Consider the following 17,658-nt stretch of genomic DNA (forward strand, 5'->3'; position numbering starts at 1 on the left):
CCCTTATATTATTTCCTTAGTTCCCACACTCATTCAAGACTCATTTTCAGTTTTGTTCTTCGTTACAAGATAGAGATCCAGTTGTGATAATACAGACCTCAACACATTGTGCGATTAATAATCCATGAGTATTACTAGTATTTCATGCTATGATTATTCATACAATGACACTTGATTAGGAAATGCAGTTGCTAGTCCTCCAAGTGGTGAATGTGTAAAAACGTTAGAACTCTCCAATTAGGCATGTCCGCTAATATGTTAAGAAAAAAACTAAACAGGGTTCGTTGTTCTAAATGTTTTTACTCATATCTGAAGGGCAACCAGTAAGCCAATAACGTATGCAGTCGATGCTTTAAAAAAAGAAAAGGATTTAAAGTTAGTTTACTTTTGCTAATGAAATTAGATCACTTATTTATTAATGAAAGTTAGTACTGGGTTAAATAAAATATGGAAAATAGTCACACACTTTTGTGATTTTTTTATTAAGACTGACGGCTATAACTAGTTCCAGGCAAAATATCACAAAATTCATGTGACCATACATGAATTGTATCCTGTGGAACCCTGGTTCAAGAAGAAAACGTCTTGCAGTAACTATAAAACTCATATCAACGACGTTCAAGAGATCTTTTCTTCTCAAAGCAGTCTTATGCAGATATTTAACAAGCAAGTTTTGCACTCTTGTTCAAATGTCACTCAATATATCGCAAAGTTCATTTGATGGAATCTGTTGTAAAAATAACACTCATTTCGCGAGAGTAAAATAATTTGTGGCAACTTTGCCCACCCATACATGTATCCAAGGACTTCATTACTTCGTATAGTTTCAACAGGTGAAGTGGTAGGCACTAGATTTTAATGGTCTATAAATTTATGAGCGATGAGTTATGGGATTAAGGCCACAGACCCAGCACTACTGCTTCACCAGCGTTAGGGTACTCACGACTCCTGGCAGCTTTGACTTGACAAAGCCAAAGAAAGCAGACACCCCTGGCGTGGGGCCTGTTACCACACAGTTTCTTATACAAACACTTGGATTCTGCGGTTAAAGGCCGACTATGATGTAGTCAGCAGCAAGTGAACCCATGTGGGAAGAGGGAATATGTGCTTCCTCCCCGCGCTTTTGAGGCGGTCCTGAAAGCTGCATAAAGCACATCTTCCGAGAGAGGAAGAAAACATTTTATAAAGCAACGCAGAAAACCGATTACGGGTATTACAGATGAAAGAGGAAAGAGGAAACATGCAACCTACAGAAAACACCAGCGCAACATCTACGTGAACATCCTGCAAAACAGAACACAATAAATGTTGTCCCAACCAACTGTAAGGGTTTTTGCACAAGGAACCGCATGGTTAGTTCTCTGAAGCCGATTCTTGTGGGAAATGTCCAACATCATCACCAGAGGTCATCCGAATGCACTTTCTCGAGTTATTCAACACAATTACGTAAAATATGTATTTCCTCACATGGTGTGGGCTTTATGCACATGCTCTGCGAAGAACGTGAAAACCAGACCCGCTGTGAGGACCTGAAACACACAAAAAAAAGTGGAAACGCCAAGGCTGGTGGACAGAGTGAAATGAAGATTGCACTCGGGTAGGGTGGCACCTTTGAAAAGCAAGCAGTGTGGAGACAACATCTATGTGCCAAGCTGCACATACAGAACATGCAGCAGCACGACAGACTTTGTAAAAGACCCTGCTCATTCCCATCTCTCTACAGTCCAGTCCCACAACTGGCTTTGTAAAAGCACCCATTCACTTGGGAACCTTCCCGTTTCTCTACAGGCCAGTCCTCTTCAGAAAAGACAGGAATGTTAAATTGCTCCTGCACGAATAACTGGCCTAGGTGTGTCCTCAAGTCAGATATATATGTACAGGAAATTCATTCTAAGCAGAATGTTCCATTAGAAAGTTCGGAGTTTCATGCCCTCCATTGTTTTTCAGTGGATTTTGTGAAAAACAGTTATTGTTTACACTACACCATTTTCTAATTTTCCACCAATTTGACAGGAGGTCCTTTGGGCTGCACTTGGGTGTGTACACCCCCAGCCTCATGTGCCATCACTATGTAATGCAAGAGTCCTCACTTCCACAGTCCCTGAGGTACACATTCTGTTTTGCTACTTAAAAACAGAAACACTTGTTTTTTGTGTTTGCAGAAACTTAAAATAAAGAAAATCCAGTAATGGGTACAGAAACTAACTTGAGGGGGTTGAGGAGCTTACAGGCCTCGTTATTATACTGCAAAGGAAGCAACTGTTAAACACCTGGAACAAAGAAAAATACGATTTCAGATCAAAACGATAGCACCCAACAAACAGGCTGCTGCAAACCAGACTCTCGTGAAGTTCGTCATATCCCCGAGACATTCCAGTGCAGCTCCTGGTCTGGCCTTCTTAAAGCATCTGAACACAAGTATCTAGACAAGTGCACTTGATAGGCTCGTATGTTTTACTCCATTTACAACATAGGCCCTTTTAAACACGCACTGATCGTCGAGTGTATTCAATCAACTTGAGTGGTGGGAAGCGAGTCAGTTTAGAAGAGGGCGGTGGTACTGTAAAAGCACAAAAATACATCTATTTCACAGAAAAGTAAAGCGAACACATCAGTCATTTACTCTATTAGCATAGTTAGGCTTCCAGCAATCATGCTCTCTCCCTGGTAGGCTGGTCACCAGCTCCCTTATGAAGGAGCCGTGCAGTCGTGATATTTTATTATTGCGATATAGGTTAGCTGCGTGAGATACTCTGCTGCACTATGAGGTCTTCTTGCAAAGATCTTCAGGTCTACAGCTGGTCCCCTTAGTTGCTTTGATCCCAAAACACAATCTTCAGAACATTATCTTGCTCATTTTCGGTGACAAGCAGTGACACAAGCCTGTGTTGAGAAGTTCTCTACAAGTCCTCCTGGTATCCCCTTGCATGGACATCCTGGACGTGCCCACCACAGACCTCCATCCTTGGGACCGCACACATTAGCCACAGTGTCTATGCTTCCTTTCACCACACTGAGGGAATTCACTTCCTACTACCTGCTTTAGAGACAATGCTTTAGTGGGTCTCCTCACATCTGATGTTAGTGAACATGGTCAACGTGTTGAGGCCAGAACTACTTATACTGAATACCCTCTCAATTTTTTTTTTTTTTTAAAAACAACTTGGTCAACAAATGCAGATCTCACAAAGAGAAATCAGCCATCATTGGGGTTTTCAAACTTACATTACAAGAACACAGCATTTAGGACATTTCACTGCCTTTAAAATGTGTCATGCCCTTTGAGTTTCCATACAAGTCTCGAGCCAGCTTCGTATGAACCAGCCTCGCCCCCTAAAATGGTGCACTTTAATTCGATTAAGAAACTCCACCAAAAACTCAGATCCGAAGCCTAGTACAGCCGATCATTTCAGCAGCTTAAATTATGACAGTTCCTATCACTGCTTCCGTATTAAACCGTTCAGCATTTCCTGTCCAATAACTGAGGATACCATTGGAACCTCGTTTGAAAAAGCATTATGGTTCACAGACGGCAGTAAGCACTCTCCAACAGGTCACAAGAGGCAAGCAACATCAAGGTCGCCAAAGACTACACAAATAGCAAAAAAAAAACAGAGCCTGGAGTAATCTTCCAAAGCCAGATCCTGCAAGACAAATAAATGATGGCGAAAGAGACAGACAGGCCCAGTTCCATAAGTTAGTTAGTGAATGTTCATCGGGTACATATTTACAAGCGACCTCCTACAAGAGTTTATGAGCGTTGATGGCCATTCGCAGTTCCAAGAGCTGAGAGCCAGTAAACTATGGCCAATCACTCATTCCACCAGAAGGTCAAACTTCTCCGCTTCTTCAAACTGTGCGTTCATCTGCGCCGCCCACTGATCCAGGTCAGATTTCTGTAACAAGATAAAGACATTAAAAAAAAAAACAGTCTTGAGCGCTTATTTCTAGTGGCAAATCTGCAAGAAAATGGTTTCCAATTTTGTTTCAAGGTCATGACACAGAAGGGAGTCATCTTATTGTTTAGCTTTCTGGTAAGGTCCATGTGTTTTGCAACAAACATCCAACTCTAGAACAAACACTTCTTTTACAGCAGGGAATATTTTCGTACACCACCTCTCTTCTGGAAAATGTATCTGGTCAGCGAATACCATCCATGCAGGGACCTAGAATCAACAAATTCACTAAAAGAACACCAGACAGCTGATTCTAATGACATGGTTCTTACCAATGTCTGAATGCTGCTTGCATTCTTTGGCAACAGTCTCCTTTCTTCTTAAACATGTGATGTGAACCTCTAAAACCAGATCTTATAGTGTTCCGTTGCCCCCAACCACCAGCTAAGTTCACCCACTATAAATACCCACATCCATACAGGTCGTTGCAGCCTAGAAGCCACAGCATATGCCCACCCTGACCCCCAGTCAGGCAGCAGCTCAGTGTCCCTTGTGTCAAGTCGCACACTGTCCGCCTTGATTTCCCCCGGTCCCAACCGTATTTGGCCAACAGAAAATCCAGGAAAGCACAGGGGCCCCAAGTCCACCTCTCCAGGTACACCACTCTCAGCTTCAGTGTAGGGCTGGGTGGATGATCAATAAATCCTGAGCTTCCAAGAACCTGCCCTTCATTAGTGACTTACCAGCAAACCAAATATGGCAATCATGGAGAACCGATCAGAATTGCTATTTAGAGAGGGAGCAATTGTACTTGCCACTGATCAGCAGTGGCAAAGTGACCAGAGTACCTAAACCAGCAAAACGAAATCCAGCACACAGTCAAAAATACAGGAGGTAGAGGCAAAAAGACAGGGGAAACCATGGGGAACAGAATCCTTGAAGGAGAGAGCAGAAGAAATACCAGAAAATACAAAAACCTGTGGAAATAATAATGAAAAACAAACAAGACTGTCGGAACATATTACAGAAATACTGCAACCTAAAACTACGCAGCAATCCTGGACCAACCCGAAAACCACCCAGAGAGGTTGAAATGAGAGCGGGACGTGTTAGTGATCCACAATGCCAGGGTAGCAAGTGAGGGACAATTTCAACAGATGTTAGTCTGTTATGCGAACATAAGAAGAAATGCATACCGATTTCAGCTCTTGCATTATGGCTTGCACTAATTCACCCAGTGTGGAAAGACGCTCTATAGAGCGTTCTACCGGCTCAACTTGAAAGAATCTTTTTGACAATGTGTGGCACAGTCAGAGGATATTCAAAAGCGACAAATAGTTGTTTTTACTGTACACATATCCACATGCCTCTATGCACTGCAAGAACACTTTTTTCATTCACCAAGCACCATAAAGAGTTATACTGCTGAAAGAAAGGCTACGAGTTATCTCAAAGCAATATGTACTCTACAGGCACAATCAATTTACAGGCTAGTGTTTGTGAATAATTAATTTCGTATGCAAACATGGATTGTTTAACCACTTATGCAAATTGACAATCATTAAGAACAAATCCAACAGAACAGCATGTGTATGTTGTACCGTAACAAGCCCATATTACCGTAAGAAACCTAGATTGCATATATATATTACCTACTGGCGGTCGCCAGTAGGTAGTTATAGTTAGGACCCTGTTTCCATAGGAAATCCGCAACATTCTATTTGGAATAACTTTGGCGCCGGTCGACGAATCCTCGCAAAATTTTCAAAATAGGTGGGGCGCTCCGCTCCTACCCTGAAAGTCTCGGGGGGATTAGTCAAGCGGGGGCTGAGATAAAAGGGGGGTCCCAAAACGCATTTTTCCATAGGACCTTTAGACACAGCTACAGCCCGAACGGCTGAACAGAATTACTTGAAATTTGGCAGAGAGGTAGTCCTCAGGTCAAGGAAGTGCCTTTTGCAGGTTTGGTGTAAATCTGTTCAGTAGATTCTGAGAAAATAGCCTTTAAATCAATATATATATATATATCTGAGCCAGCTTACGGTGCGCTTACGGTGCGCTTACCGTACGCGTACGGTGACGTGCGCGAGCGCGATTCTGATTGGCTCTTAGATCTTAGTAAATATTCGAATCGGTCGAAACCAGGAAGCGGCGGCCGCCATTTTGTGTATTTCACTCAGAAAAAAAAGGGTGATAACTTGAAAAGGGGGCAAGGAAGAGAGTTACAGACCCCCTAACATTTGTAAGGGGGTCAAAGAAGGACAGAAAAGTACAAAGAAAATATTTATTGATTTTAAAAAAAATCGCGGGGTACGCGTACGGTAAGCTCACCGTACGCGTACGGTAAAAAAAAAAAAAAAAAAGAAATGAAATGCAGATTTAAGTGTTTAGATATTAGGGGGCTCTAAAAAGAGCCGTTGTGTTTATGAAGTGATTTTTTATTGGTACCTACAAGTAAGTACCGATGCAGAGTCTAAGGTTCAAGAGGAAGACTCTGTTCCCTTCATCAGTGAAGTGTACACCATCTCCTCTATAAATGTCTTGCATGTCGTAACGCAAGTTGTTGTGGTAAATGGAACCCATACCATAGTCACGGAGGAAAGCAGAAACAGATTTGTTGACGTGCTTTCTTGCTTTGTCAATCTGTGGACAAAAATGATTGGACCAGTTCCATTTTTGCCTTTGGCATATGTTAGAAAACACAAAGGCAGTTTTAGGGAAAAGTGAAAACAGTTATGCAAAGGTCTCCTTCATAAGCATTTCCAGACCTACCCCAGTCAAAGTGCCTAGGTCATTGCCACCACAGTGCACTATTATGAGGCCAGGGTGTTGTATTTGCATGAAGGATTTCACCAATGGCATCAATTGGTGCCACTTTTACCCTCTCTGACCAATCCATTTAATGTCTACATTTGGAAAAGCAAGGTCTCTCACCATATCTGTTTTCTCTGCATACCTTTCACTCCAGAAGACATAGCTGTGCCCTACAATCCACACTGTGAACATCTTCAAAGGAGAACTGGATGCACTCAGGAGGTGTAATTCAGTAGAATGGTAAAAAGAAATGAAAGACAGTTTGGAAATGGAGGCATACATATTTTTTTTATAAAAAAAAGAACTGATTGGCTGTTTCATACCATTCTAGAATAAAAACTAGGCTGTATGTGTAAATTTATAGAAGCATGTTTTGTATTGGTACAGAAAAATGTGTTACCAAAGAACAGTACTATGGATTTGCTGTTAGGTTTGAAAAGTCAAGCACTCCTGCTCTTTGGAAATGAAACATTGTGTGGCGAACTTCTGACCTAACTCCACACAGCAGTGTTCCATGAGCTGTTGCTATGGTAGCAGGCAGAAGTCAAGTTGGGGGAAGGGTACTAGGCAGAAGTCAAGTTGGGGGAAGGGTACTTTTGGAAAAGGGTTGGTTTTCAACCAATAGAAATGTGTGATTACATTTGAAAAAAAGGGGGAAGCACTGAGATTTGAAATTAACATGTATATGTGTGGAAAAAGAGAGGGAAAGTTTGCCATTATCTGGTTCTGCTGAGAGGAGAGAGGTGTACAGAACAGAGATCCTGGCTCTGATAATCTGCTGTTTGAGTGCCACATTTCTTTTACAATTAACTAATTTTAAAGGTGAGTTTAGAGTTTGAGAGGGGATGTATATGGTAAATTAAGAAATGAATAATAGAATTGGAATTCCTTTTGTTGAAGTTGTGTTTATTATTTTCTGTTTTGGGAGAAATTTAAATGTGAGGAACATGTAAAATAATATGGACTATGTTTTCACGAAAAATTAAGGTGTACTGGTAAAAATAAGGAATACTTTAAGGGTTTGAGGTTGCACTCAGTAATGCAAATACATTCAGCATCAGTGAGGCTGGTTGCCCTTGCTGGAGTGTAGTGAGTCACCCAGGTTACACATGTTGTTGGTCTCAGAAAGCTGTTTGGTATTGCTCTGGTGATTTTACATTTGCATTAGATGGAAAGGGGGAGGTATTTTTTTGTGCAGAAGCAGACTCTTAGCACACACCCAGCTGCTTATCCTGTAGAATCATGCACAGTATTCACAACCGAGTGGGGTTTGAGGTTTCAGTCAGTAATGCAAATACATTCAGCATCACTAAGGCTGGTTGCCCTTGCTGGAGTGTAGTCAGTCACCCAGGTTACACATGGTGTTGGTCTGAAAAAGCAGTTTGGACATGTGCTTTTTTAAGAATCTGAAAAGTGGATTCAAAATGTGTCAGTCTGTAAAAGTACTTATCACTTGCCAACAAAAAGAGTAGTAAGTGTGCTTTCAAATTGGCAAAGAAATTTCGTTTTGTGACTAATATGAAAACATGACTGTGTGCAAATAGGAATTACAGGCAGAGATTTATTGCGTATTGCTTTGGTGAATTTACATTTGCATTAGATGTAAAGGGGGAGCCATTTTTTTGTGCAGAAGCAGACTCTTAGCACACAGCCAGCTGCTTATCCTGTGGAATCATGCATAGTAATGACAACCGAGTGGGGTTTGAGGTTTCAGTCAGTAATGCAAATACATTCAGCATCAGTAAGGCTGGTTGCCCTTGCTGGAGTGTAGTCAGTCACCCAGGTTACACATGTTGCTGGTCTGAAAAAGCTGTTTGGACATGTGCTGTTTTCAGAATCTGAAAAGTGGATTCAAAATGTGTCAGACTGTAAAAGTACTTATCACTTGCCAAAAAAGTAGTAGAAAGTATGCTTTGCAATTGGCAAAGAAATTTCGTTTTCTGCCTAATTTCAAAGCATGACTCTGTGTGCATACAGGAATTGTTTTTAGATATTTAATTTGTGAAGGTGTTATTGTGATTTTCATTTATAGGAAAGGGGTTTATAGTATTTTAAGATTTGAAAAGATCATAAAAAATGTAGTAATATATTTAAATAAAATAAAGGAATTTTTTTTTAGTTTTTTTCAGGTATTGCTGAAGAGCAGTGAACAAAATTTAAGATGCCTACAAAATCCAGACTAAAGAAAGACCACAAAAAAAACCTATATTTGAAGACAACTGGAGGACCTAAGTTAGTTGGAGATGCTCATGTTGGGAAAAAGAACAAATCTTCTGGTAAGCAGACAAAAGATTTTTTAAAGAACATCTTCAAAAAAAGGAAAAATGTACAAAATGTCTGTACTGGAAAGAATGTTTTCAATAGAAAAAAACAGGAAAAAATTGAGAATTTAGTTAATGCAAATATACCTTCTGCAACAATAAAGATTAACTTAAACAGAAAAACAGCGTTTAAAGAGATACGTAGAAAAATGTTTCAGAGAAGAGTTATGTCCAATTTGATAAAGGATGTGAAGAAATATAAGCAAAAGGCAAAATATTACAAGAGAAAAAAAGAAATTGAAGCCATTGCAGCAAAGGCATTAGAATTAAAAAGGAAACTATTCATTTTAATTTTGAATAGGATGCGTACATTAGATAAAATGGTTAATGTACTGAAATCACAAAGCAAAAGGAAAAGAGTAGTGAACAGAACAAACTTTTGTAAAGTGTTTTTAGGAAAATGGATGCATAGTTCAAGTAGTGAATCTTTTTTTAATGAAGAGAGTTATTTTCAAAGTAATAGTTTGCTGCATGCAGTTGACACCAGAGGTCGTGCTTATGAAGTGAAAAATGGTTGCATAATGGAGAAGGAGATAATGGTTCCAAGAGATGAGGTACAAGTGATGGCGGATGAGGCTATGGGGAGACGTCCTAAAGCCCCAGTGTACACTTGGAATTGTAGTAGTATTTGCACTGTGCGTCAGGAATCTATTGATAAATTTCGTGAGTTTCTAAGAGAATATAGTAAAAAAAAGTGTAAAACAGAAGATTAAGGTGCTTCAAAGTCTAGATCCATGCAGAGTGAGAGAGAATACTGGTTTGCAGGGTCATTCTCTGGCTTGTCTATCTAGAAAAGTGTGTAATAGTGTTTTCCATCATTTTAGGATGCTGGCTGTTCATCATACTGAAATGAGAAAGTTTGTGAGACGGTTGTATTTTGCTAAAAGTCCAGCAATAAAGTTAGCTGAATTGAATAGGGCTCTGGTCTGTGGATCGGTATCAGATGTAGAGAAGGTTGTTGATGAAATTCAGTTTTGTTACTTTGGTCCTGAACAAAACAGTGCAGAAAAGGACACAGTAAATGAGGAAGAAGTGGAAGACAATGTAGAACCCTCTGTAAGTAAGACATTTAATGATCACATAACAAAATTTGAAAAAATCTCTAATGAAAGACCAAATATTACTTGTATTTGTTGCCGCAGAACTCATTATAGAAAACAAACTAGGAATGTTGATCTCTACAGAAAGAGTGAAAATGAAGATAATTATAAGTGGAAAGATTTTGCCACATATATATTTCTAGAAAATAGTTTTGAATTGGGTGAAGATCAGCGTATTTGTAAATACTGTTACAACAAGTTAGAGGAAAATAGAATGCCGACCAGAGCTGTACATAATAATTTAGAATTGGATGCTATTCCTGCTGAACTTTCTGAATTAAATACATATGAGTCTATACTTATTCAATGTGTTCATCCGTTCCAGACCATAGTACGTATGGAGCCCAAAACTGGTAAATTACCTCCTTCTGATTTACTGAGAGGTTTAAAAGGTAGAGTGGTGTATTTGCCCTTGGATTTGAAAAAAAATATGGAAACTATTGATGCGGATACTTTGGAAACTGAACCATTAGTTATTCTGGTTAATGGTGTACCTACAAAGAATAAGAAGATTTGGCAGGAGCTGGTAGATGTACGGAAAGTACAAAGAGCAAATTTGTATTTGAAAAGGAATAACAAATGGTATGAATCAATTTATATAGAAGAAGAAGAAGATTTACAAGAAGACACAGAAACGCCAACTGGACAAATTGAAAAAGTGGACAAGTCAAAGGAAGAAGAAATTTATGAACATTTTAGCATACATCCTCTTCATTCAAAAGAAGTTATGGGAGACAATATTGATCTGTTTCAGATGAAGAAAGCAAAAGGAACTCCCGTGAGTGTATGGCAGGGGTGTGGAAATTTTAAAATAATCTACTTGTCCATGGGACAAAATGCAACATAAACCTACATGTCCTGTAAGACAATCAACTTGTCCCACCTATTCCCAAATCAATTACGTGGGATGACACACAGCCATTAGTGGATTTTTGTTTTCATAAAACTGACCAGTGGTTAATCAGTGATTTTTAAAAATGTTGTTGGCAAACTTGACTTTATTGCTGAGAAGCGATATTCTCCTGAAGTGCTGAAACATAACAATAAATGATCTTCAATAAATCAATCAAATGACACTTGTTAAAGCGCACAGCTGTTTCGAAGGCAGCAACTCAGCACTCTAGCAGACCGTAAGGGCAGGCCAAAGTAACTAGAAACTAAACGGAGTCAAACAGCAAGTTTTAAGTTGCCTTTTTAAGGCTGACGAGTCAATTAACATTAACCGAAAAAAAAGACTGTCCATAATTTTGCCTTGTGTACAGTAAAGCGGTTGCCTCCACAGCGAGACTTGAGAATTTTTGTAGGCCTCTGAAGATGACTTGTTGGATATACGCACCCACTTTTGAGTATACAGAGACTGTCTATTCAGCAGATATGTGGGGCCTCACCATGATAAGCGCTGGAAGCCATCGTTAGATGGTGCCTCAACACTCTCCTGATTAGTCATGCCGCTGCACTTTGAATTAGCTTAAGTCAAATATGCAGGAAGACCAAGGTAGAGACTGTTAAAGTAATCGTGGGACGTAATTAAAGAATACATTGTTTTCCCAGTCTCTTCAGGAACCAGACCAAGAAACGTCTTTATAATTTTCATCTTCAAAAGGCAGACAGGCAAAATATGTTTAATTTGTGACGTAAAAGAGAGGGTTGAGTCAAATATGATGCACACATTTCTAGCAGGTTTGTGGTATGATTAGGACAGGTTTGGCAGGCCAACAGACAGAAGGTGGCAGGAGCCATTTTGGTAAAAACCAAATCTTTTGTTTTGTCAGAATTTTGTTTAAACAATTTGCATCCATTCGAGTTGCGACTACTCTAAGACATTGTTTGAAATTGTGAAAAGCTGCCTCCGTATTATCTTGGAAGGATCTTGAATAGCTGACTTTAGGTATGGTAGTTTGAATATACTGGTCCAAAAACAAGCGGCAGCTTATTTGCACATCGATCCATGTTGGTTGTATGTGGAAATACCTACTGCGGAAACATCATGCTGCCAAAATATTGAGAACCAAAATATAGAATCTGGAGTTAAGAATAGTAAATCTTTACTTAATTACCTTCTCAAAATTTTGGCCCTCAATATTTTGTATATAATATTCATGTAGCACGATATTCTGAAGGCAAAATTTAGGTAGAGTACCTCAGGGTTGCAGTAAAAAAGAAATAGATGAGAAATTCTGTGCAGTTGAGGAGGTGCTGTCTGTCACGAGATGTCTGGCCTGCTTCCAGCCTAATTGGTTCTTTCCTTTCATCTTGCCAAACTGACATACTCACTGCACATACACACAACCCAAATAAAATGACACACCCTCCCGGGACAAAAAAAACACTCACTGCACACTCAAATGCCATTGCACAGACACAAAGCTACGCTATAGATGCATAGACTCATGCATCACTTAATGGACAAACACACAAACACATGCAGGACCACACCCCTAGAGACTTGCCCCCGCGCAGACAAACACACCCACTATAGATAGACCCCAAGCGCTCTCTATAAACAAACTGTACCCAAACAGGAACGGTTTGCATAACATGTGCCCTAATTTGGCACTGACTGGAGCAGAGATACTGCCCGCAAAGATATCCACGGATTTCCAAAAAAGGCTGGAAGAAGCCACTCATTTTCTCTTCTAAGGTAGGACATTCTACAGATGTATAAAAAATACAAATGTATGTTGCAGAAGGGAAATAACTTGTAGGAAGTTTAGGATTAGGTGGGAATGATGTCCAGCATAGGTCCATGAGGGCAGGTCAGACTCAATGGCCAGACTTTCAAAATGACCACTTACTATTCAAATTTGTTCTAATGAGATAAAATTAGTATTCGTTTATTTTATGTGAGAATCCTGAAAATCTAGTATGCGTTTGGCCCTCCTTGGCACACGTTGCACACGCCTAGTCTCTTTGGTTGTTTAAGGCTCTCTTGTTTGCCAATGCTTGTTTCAACTTCGGTTCATAAATAGCACAGCTTTTCAGTTTGTTAGGCTCAGAGTGTAGATGTGCACTTGTAAAAGACACACCTACATTTTCCTGTGAATTAATATTTTCTGAGGTGTGAGAAGAGGGTGTTTCAGGGTTGGCATGCCCTGGGAAGTTTGTGCACACCCACAAAATAATGCATTTGGGAGTTTTCACAAATCTTTCCACAGCCTATTCGCATCATGGACATGGGCAAATATTTGCTCATATGAAAGTTCGGACAAAATCTGTGTCCAGGGTGGAAGTGGAAAGAAAACACCATCTAATTGGGTGGGATTGTAGGGAAAGGTCTCACTGTTTGCTTTGTAGTTTCTTTGCCAGAGAGACTGGAGAAAAATGGAAACAGTATTCCTCTTGGGCAAACTACGTATGTTGTTTTCACTCTAATGCGTAATATAGCATTAAATGATACAGTTTCAATCAATAATTATCCTGTAGAGTGCAGCTATGTGTTTTGTTTGTGCTTAGAAATGGATGGCAGGAGTGCAGGTTGAAGCACTATATTAAAGATTACTGCTTCTTTTTAAAAAAGGTATTCTTTCAGACTATTGAGGACCCATACTATTCATATCTGAAAAGAATATCCTGCCCTGACCCTTATGATGGCAAAGTATTTTTAAGAATTAAATTGAACATATTCCTAAATTGGTTAATTGTAGATTATATTCATTCCTAATATTATGCATTGGTTCCTCAGACAGACAGCCTCACATTCTTTACTTGTTTTCTTTTCAAATCATGCCCAGTAGGCTAGGTCGTCCATTTCAGGTGTTTCGCTGCAGTTCTCGTTTCTCAAAAGGGTTAATTTCTGATATGCATTTCTTTACATGTCTTTGTTATTCATTTACTCACAATAAAATGGCACTTGAGGTGTCCAACATTTGGCAGCAGAATGTCACTCGTTTTAAGTACACTGTAACCACGGAAATGTCACCCATAAGCAATGAAAAATCGGCAGCTATGAGTATCACATCACACAAAAGGCCTTCAAAATGCTGGGCTAAGTGTGTAGCTAAACGAGCCAAAGCTAAAAGAGCCAAAAGCATAACTTTTCCTTTTTACACATAAAATAAGACCACATTAAATAAAAAAAATACCCTGAAATGCCTAAGCACACTGACAACTTGTCAGCACCTTTCCCGAACAAATGCTCACCTTTCAGAACCTGAATAACAAGGTCTATGCCCTCCTTGCAGCAAATCAGGGTCTCTTGGAACTTGATGCACCAGCCAACTCCACTGCTCTCTTTAGCACAATTACAGCCGACTGCTCCAACCCCTGCAAAGCTGCCATGGTCAGATCCGGAGAAAATCTGAGCCAAATGGGACCCCGAACGCCAGATGAGACAGTCCTTTTCCAGTGTTACACATGCAGGAATGCTTCCTTGCGCACCAGCAAATAAGGCTTGTAAATGCAAACTCACTATCCTGCATGAGCAATCTCCACCACACTTTCGATTTCTTTGAACAGACGCACCACAGGAGAAAGTGAAAACGGACAACAAAACAGACGGAGGAAAGGAGTTACCGTGCCTCAGCAGATTTTATATTGCGTTCTTGTTGTAACCTAAGGCAAGAACAAATAACGTTACAATTGAGTTCCTTCGTGTATTATTGTGGCAGTTAGTGAGAAAAAAAACATATACTGGCAGAGTCTACGCCCGCTCTCAAAGACCTCGCTCCTTGCTTGTTGGACTTGGCCCTTCTGGCAGGTTCCCCCCGAAACTTTTTGCTTGTAATTGGTAACTTGGTGTAGTGATTTTGGGTTTCTGCGCACTTTACCGCTGTGTCCCAGGGTAAAGTGCGTGCGTGTTGTGAGGTTGGCCTGCCCTCCCATAGGAATGCATGGGGGAATGTAGATGTCCCGGTAGTTCCTGATGCGTGGGGTGGGCAGGCCCGTGTTTGGTATGTGCGGACTCGTGGGAGTGAATGCTGCGCGTTGATGTGTGCGGCGTGCATGTACCTAGTGTGGAAGTGCCACTTCTAGAAGTGGGCACTTCAGTGTGCAGTGTGTCTGTCGCGTGATTGGCTGGTCGTGTCATGTGACGGGCTAGGGATTCCCCAGTGTCAGGATGAGTCACCCAGTGGTGAATGGGGAGATCAGCAGCTAGATGGGTGGGAGGAGTCCACCTGGGTCCTGAATAGGACAGGGTTTTCCAAACACAATGCTGGCCCCGCCCCCTGTGGTGCGACTGACGACCCTAGCCCTGCCAGTGAATAGAGTGAGGGGCTGAGCACATTAAGGGTGCTCCCCAACCAGCTGCGACTGGTTTTCCCCCTCACCCTGAACCCAGAACAAAGGGATTTGGTGTATAAAAAGGGGCTGTGTCCCCTTACAAAATGTTCTTGTTCTACACTTGAATCTACCAGGGGCGGGCTGCTGCTGGGGCTCAGGGGAAGGCTTGCCTCCCTGGGCCCTGCCCAGCCCCTGGATGCCCTGGACACTGGAGGACTTTACTTCTAGCGCCTGGTGAGCGCTTTATTGCTTGTTCTGCTTTGGCTCCTGGCAGGAGGGGGCTTGCTGCTGGTGGGGCCCAGGAGGGACCGCCATGGGGGCTGCCTCCCTGCTGGAGGGCCCTGTGTGCTGGCCCCTGGGCCCTACATTGCCCCCCTGATGCCTCCAGGACCTTCTGTTGACCTAGCGCCTGAAAAGCGCTATCTTTTCCCCCAGGAAGGAGGAACATGTGGGCCTTGGCAGCGCTGGGCTGCGATCGCCGCCGAGGGAATCCCGACGTAGGGATTCCCCCGTGATACTGGTCTCGCGGGTGCCCACCCCGCTGCTTTTGCGCTAATTTTATGCAGGTGCCCACCCTGCGTCTTCGTTTCCAGTTTATGACTAATGCGGGTGCCCACCCCGCTTATTGTAGTTTAATCGCGGGTGCCCACCCCGCTCTCGATTTAAATAACCGAGGGAGCCTACCCCTCACTTTGCCGCCGCAAAAGAAATCACCGCCGCGGCCCGAGCTGCATTTGAAATGCATCGCCGAGCCCGCGGCCCGCCTGGTTGTGGGCGGGGCCGCGGGACGGAAGGGGAAGTGCAGCCATTGCCGGCAAATTGAAGCTCCGGAGCCTCGCAGGCTCCATCGAGAAGCACCCGGGAGCTGGGAAGCCTCGCAGCCTCACGAAGCCAGGCGGGAGCCTACCCCGCTCTGGACAACGCCCCACAAGCCGGCCGTGGAGAGAGCCAGGCAGCGCGACTCGGCTGCCCGGCCTCAGGAGAGCCGGCACGTAGGAGACCCCGGTAAGGAGAGGGCTCGGGGTGGTCTCTGTGCGTGTCTGAGCCCCCCCCCACGAGGAGGCTCCACCAAAGGGGACAGCATTCTCTGCCTGAGAGCCCACGAGGCTCCAACGCATACGGGGGCAGTTCGTTTGGGTACTCAGAGCGGCCCCGGGAGGCAGCGGGCCGCTCCAACGTTACCGGGGCATTTCTGCCGTGTTTTGAGTGGCCCCAGATGGCAGCGGGCCACTCCCACATTAGTTACAGAGCCACAGAGGCTCTAGGGTGCTTTTGTTGTTGTTTAGAGCCCCGAGGCTCCCACGAGGCGGCCACGATTATTCTAGAGCCCAGAGAGGGCTCCAGCGTTTGGGGACACCTTCCATTTCGCCGCCAGTGCGCTCCACAGTACTTTGGGGCAAGTTCCTGTTCCATATTGGCACACAATTATTTCAGGAGCCTGTGTGCTCCAGGGGGACATGTTGCTTTAGAGCCTAGGTGGCTCCAACGTGCTGGATATTGTGTCATGGGCCATTTGAGAGCCCAGGCCCCTATTTGCCTACCACAGCTGCGCAGCACTTAGTGCCAGCTGCAGCGTTTAGGCCCTGTGCTTGTCCCCAGCTGCCCAGCAAGTAGTGGGCAGCTGCTACGTTTAGGTTCTGGCGCAACCTGGACTCTAATGTGCTTTTGGGTGCTAGGAAATGTATTGTGTATAGCCTGTTTTGCGCACCCTGTGTCTGATACCTCTAAATGTGGTTATTTCTGCCTAGAAGGTTGTTTTACCTGCTTAGGTTGATGGTAGGGAGAATGTACTTCCCTGTGCGAGGTGCGCCCCTAGTATAGTTATAGCTAGGTGGTTAGGTCTAATGAGTTAGACCAAGGAGAATTGCATAATGTGATTTATGCCCCTGTGATAGATGCAGGATAGGTTTTACACCTGATGCTAGTGTGATGACGCTGAGGTCATTAGTGCGCCAGTAGAGACTGGTTGTGCTCCACAGTTACTGTGTGTTATGTCCTATGTTTACTATTGGTGATTTGTGCTATGTTCTAAGTGCTAATTCCTGACAGTGGTCCATGTGGCCCTGTCCCCTGTATATATAATCCCTTGTAAATTCTGCCCGTGCCTGTTGGCACATTGTAGAGTGTGTGTTTTTATCTAATGTGTTGTGTATAATACAAAGGTTATTTTTATAGAATACCTTGTGTGGAGTTTCCTTTGTGGTGGGCCTTGGGTGTTGTTGCTGGGTGCGCGCGCAAACGCTTTACACATCGCCTCAGGGATAAGCCTGTCTGCTCGTGCCAAGCTACCAAGGGGGTGAGCAGGGG

General features: G+C 42.6%; 1 protein-coding gene across 1 annotated transcript in view; it reads right to left on the bottom strand.

Annotated features, from left to right (window-relative positions):
• Positions 1-284: 284 nt before the first annotated feature.
• Positions 285-17,658, bottom strand: part of CDCA5 (cell division cycle associated 5) — a 138,815-nt gene continuing 121,441 nt past the window's right edge. The window contains exon 7 of the mRNA XM_085625457.1: positions 285-3,896. Coding sequence (XP_085481583.1) covers positions 3,816-3,896 — 81 coding nt within the window. The 3' untranslated portion in view covers positions 285-3,815. The remainder of the gene's footprint in view (positions 3,897-17,658) is intronic.

Source organism: Triturus cristatus, chromosome 9 (genome assembly GCF_964204655.1).
Source record: "Triturus cristatus chromosome 9, aTriCri1.1, whole genome shotgun sequence".
Taxonomy (NCBI): Eukaryota; Metazoa; Chordata; class Amphibia; order Caudata; family Salamandridae; genus Triturus; species Triturus cristatus.